This window comes from Phoca vitulina, unplaced genomic scaffold (assembly GCF_004348235.1).
Source record: "Phoca vitulina isolate PV1807 unplaced genomic scaffold, GSC_HSeal_1.0 scaffold17, whole genome shotgun sequence".
Taxonomy (NCBI): Eukaryota; Metazoa; Chordata; class Mammalia; order Carnivora; family Phocidae; genus Phoca; species Phoca vitulina.
This window is the reverse complement of record NW_022589720.1, coordinates 1,684,894-1,689,426: the sequence shown is the minus strand read 5'-3', so window position 1 is coordinate 1,689,426 and position 4,533 is coordinate 1,684,894. Positions and strand designations below refer to the sequence as shown.

At 57.0% G+C, this 4,533-nt stretch overlaps 1 protein-coding gene across 1 annotated transcript; it reads left to right on the top strand.

Annotated features, from left to right (window-relative positions):
• Positions 1 to 3,076: 3,076 nt before the first annotated feature.
• LOC116639046 (keratin-associated protein 9-1-like) lies at positions 3,077 to 3,850 on the top strand. Its single transcript, XM_032415177.1, has one exon. The coding sequence runs from the start codon at positions 3,077 to 3,079 to the stop codon at positions 3,848 to 3,850; it is 774 nt and encodes a 257-aa protein (XP_032271068.1).
• The last annotated feature ends 683 nt before the right edge of the window (positions 3,851 to 4,533 follow it).

Below are 4,533 nucleotides of genomic sequence, written 5' to 3'. Positions count from 1 at the left end.
CACACATGCATTCAGGTATTTGTGTACACACACTTACATGCATTTACAGGGATATACACGTTCACTTGTGAGTCTCACATGCAAGTGCACACACGTGCGTGTATAGATATGCACATGTACACACACTAATGGAAGTACTCACGTGCACACGAATGCACACACACTCACCCACACATATGTGCACACCTCACCCCATCTGCACCCCCTAACACACAAACCTGCACGTGCACACATGTGCTCACACTCAGAGGCATGTGTACACAACCTCACATGCGAACATTCACACTGTGCACGCCTAAGACACTCACACGTATGTGCCAACACGCACACACACGCACGAAGCACCCACGCTCCTGCATTTACACGCATGCGGCCACTTGCACACATGCATACAGACACACAGACACGCATGCACTGAAAACATGAAGGTCAGCTCTGCGGCTGTGAGCAGGGGCGGTGAACATTCCAGGCCAGGAAGACCTACCGACTGTGGCGTGTTATTTCACTTAGAAACTGAATTCTGGGGATGTAGGCACCACCTAGGGTTGAGCTCACAGGCAGTTCACCTAATCACCGCCGTCACATAAGGTGAACCCCGTGAAACACACACCACCTCTCCAACAGCGACCATCCCACTTCCCAGGAAAGCAGGACCAACAACCAGACCCTGCATCCACTCTGGTCCTCCACCAGCCACAGGAAGCACAGCGGCTTGGAACAGAGGCGCCTGTGGGAGACAGCCTTGGGTGGACCGGCTCAGGGAAGCAGAATTCCCACTTGCAGCTGTTCTTCCTCCATCTGTGGTAGCTGAGCTGGTGATCCGGGGACACACCTGCTCCTCGGGACACCAATCCCACCCAGTAATGCCCTGAGCAGACTGCACTTGCCTTGGACACCCAAGGCCGGGTCCCATGGGATTTCTCCACCATGAGCACGCGCCCTGGGGCCTGCCTGGGCCTCCACATCTCCCATCAGCCCACCTGCCTGGGTGGACAAGGTGAGCTCAACATGACTGAGCACATGCGTGGCGCCAGCAATGGGCAGACCATTCAGGAGCCTGAGCCACAGCAGAGACCCACTCTCCGAACTGTGTGATGTGCCTACGGCTGCTGGCAGGGTGGGCACCCTGTGCACAGAAGGTCTGTCCATCCGGGTGCCCATCCTCTGGCCACCCCTTTGCAGCTCCCCTAGTCTCTGCACCTGTTCCCAGAGAGGGCTGTAGGTCCAGCCTCCACACCCACACTTCCCACCTGCCCTCGGCCAGGTCATCACATCACCATCCCCTGGGTTGGGCAACTCAGGGCCATCACTTCAGTCCCCTGTGGCTGGCAGAGCGCAGTTACCGCCTCCATCGGTTCAGGCTTTGAGGTGCGGGCTCCTTCTCCACCAGGTATCCTCTCTGTCTGGAGCTCTCATGTTCCCTCAGCGCCTCCAAGAGCCACTTCAGCTCCACGCACTGACCCTCCCACGTCATCTTTCTCCCATGCCCAGCCACTCCAGGAGCTGCCGGCTTATCCGACAGCTATTGCCTGACTGCCAGTGTGTGCCCGGCACTGGCCAAGCTTGGTGCCCAGGTGGGGAAACCGTGCCCGCATCCAGCCAGACCCTGATGAAGATGAGGCTCTGTCCTGGGGGACCGCCCTGAGCCTCATGTGCCATCCCTCCCCTGCTCAGCACGCCTGCCCGTGCAGACTCTTGCTTCCAGCCTGCATCCCACCCCTGCCCTAGCTGTGCGGGGCTGGGCCCCTCTGCTGGCTTGGTGTCCTGGCCAACAGCTCACCCTGTGGGCTGGAGTTTTCGTGACTATCCTGACCCTCATTTCTGATGTATCTTTGGTTTGGAGCATCTCTCCCCCACCCCAGAGGCCAGTGCCCACATTTCTGGACCTGCTGCCGATGTTCCTGCCCAACCAGCAGCATGAGCATGCTTCATGGAAAAGGCCTCTGTTTTCAGCTTAATTGGGTGGGTTTCTCAAGTGGGTGATTGAAGTGTGAGTGTTCGCTTCACCATCTCCCCGGCCCTGCCTCACGGAGCAGGTTGGGATCTCACAGTTGAAGTCCCCTTCATGACTGGGCACCTGCCCCTAAGCTTAATGCAGCCAATAACCAATCCACAAGTGATTAGATGCGGGGGTGGGGGGTGGGCGTTGGCACAGGAGAGACGGGCCGGAGGTGGGTTTTAACTGTGCCCTGCTTATCCTGCTGAAATATGCAAATAAGCCAACAAGGATGTGGACATTTTTAGCTTCTGTGTTTGTAGCTAAACGAAACCAATTTGGTTCATGAAGCAGTTTAGTGCATGATTCAGTGAGAAAAGTGTGGAACATTTGTAAGAAGAACCGTAATGTAAGAAGAAAAGTTCACATTTGGGCGAGCAAAGCATCTATTCCTCTTGGGGGCAGGAAGGGAATCAGCAATCACCATGGACGTTGAGGGGCTGTCACCAGCCAGCCAGTCACCCCCAGTGCGGGAGACGGGCTAACGAGGACATTCCCCAGGGACGGGGACCCACAGGAGATTTAAAAGAAAGGCATCACCTGACAATTGCTGGAGTTAAAGCTGATTGAAGTTTTCCTTCTGTTTCTTACCAGAGACACATCCTGAGAGCCCACTGCCCACGTCTGCCTTTGTTTTCAACCCAAGGAATCCAGTTCTGCTCGCTTTTTCCTGCTTCTGACTCAGAAGCTGAGGGTCCTGCAGGAGCGCCCCGCCTGGACCTGCCCTGCATTTGAGGAAGGAGCTGGGCTGCACAGCCGGGGCCCGACATGAGCCCCTCAATAATTAATAACACAGCCATGAAAGTTTAATGGCAGCTTCGTAAGTAATGGCTTGGCTGCCATGTCTCTGGACTGTTCACAGAGCAAGTTGCCTGGAAATGTTCTGGATGTTCTATTTGCACCCAACTTAATGGAGGGAAAGGGGGAAGGAAAAGAAGGGTTTGGGGAAACCAGGGCCCCACACTTGCTTGGGGGAAGAAGGGTACACTGGAAAAGGTCAGGATTCGTGACGACATAGTTTGAACGCCACGGCCACCCATCAGCCCACGTTAAAAATAAGCACCACGGTATCCCTGTCACATGGAGGCTGGGACTGTGCTCGTCAAGGTGCGAAGCCAAGTCGTGCAGTTCCTGGCTGGTCTAGAGGTTCTTGGAGCTGCTCATTGGGTGTCCTCACAGACCAGGGGCTCCTCTGGACCCATCCGCATCACCTGCCGCACCTGCTGCACCTGCCACACCTGCCGCACCTGCCTCATCCACCTCACCTGCATCACCTGCCGCACCTGCAGCACCCATATCACCTGCTGCACCTGCCAAACCTGCATCACCCATATCACCTGCTGCACCTGCCAAACCTGCATCACCCATATCACCTGCTGCACCTGCCAAACCTGCATCAGCTGCATCACCTGCCGCACCTGCCGCACCTGCATCCCCTCCCTCACCTGCATCCCCTCCCTCACCTGCATCCCCTCCCTCACCTGCATCCCCTGCATCCCCTCCCTCACCTGCATCCCCTCCCTCACCTGCATCCCCTGCATCCCCTCCCTCACCTGCATCACCTCCCTCACCTGCATCACCTCCCTCACCTGCATCCCCTGCATCCCCTCCCTCACCTGCATCCCCTCCCTCACCTGCATCACCTGCATCCCCTCCCTCACCTGCATCACCTGCATCCCCTCCCTCACCTGCATCCCCTCCCTCACCTGCATCACCTCCCTCACCTGCATCCCCTCCCTCACCTGCCGCACCTGCATCCCCTCCCTCACCTGCATGACCCGCCGAGCCTGCTGCACCTGCACCTGCCTGGCAGGAGATGGCCTGCGTGGGACCCGGCAGCAGGGGTGCAGGTGACCCAGAGACCATGGCTGCCCCTCAGGCGGGCTGGGAACTACACGAGAGGCCGTCGTCTCCACAGCGTGCTGATGGCTCCCTGTGGGTGTGCAGGGACAAGTTTTCACTTCAGGTCAAAGAAGATGTTTTAACAGAGGGACTTGATATATTTATTTTACACCAACTCAGCTGCAGCACATAATGGGGTGGAGGGAAGGGTGTGTGAAGGCCCCGGGGCTGCTCGCCAGGTCTGCACCGCAGCTTGTCTGCCGGGCTGGTGCGGGGTCACAACCCATTATTCCTCAGCTCTCTGTGCGCCCCTCGCTTCTCCCTGAAAATGGTGTTAGGTGAGTGGTGGGTTCTGGGCTCCAATGACCCGCCATGTGGCCTCTCAGAGACCTCAACCTGGTTGGTCCAGAACGGAAGGAAAATCACTTGTTAAATTTTATGTCTCTGATAATCACATCAGTTATCCCACAGTCAGTAAGTGTCTGACGTGATGGAGGAAGAATTTTGCTAAGGTCACTGGGTGTGCCCTTTCCAGCTCCACAGGTGCTCCCTGTCCGTCTGCCTCTCTTCCCCCTACAAGTGGGGGTCCCAGTGGATAAGGGGTGGGGGCCCGAGACCCTCTGGCAGCCATCTGCTACACTAGTAATGTCTGCCCGGTTATCCCAGCATGCTCAACCAGTAATGTCTGCCTGGTT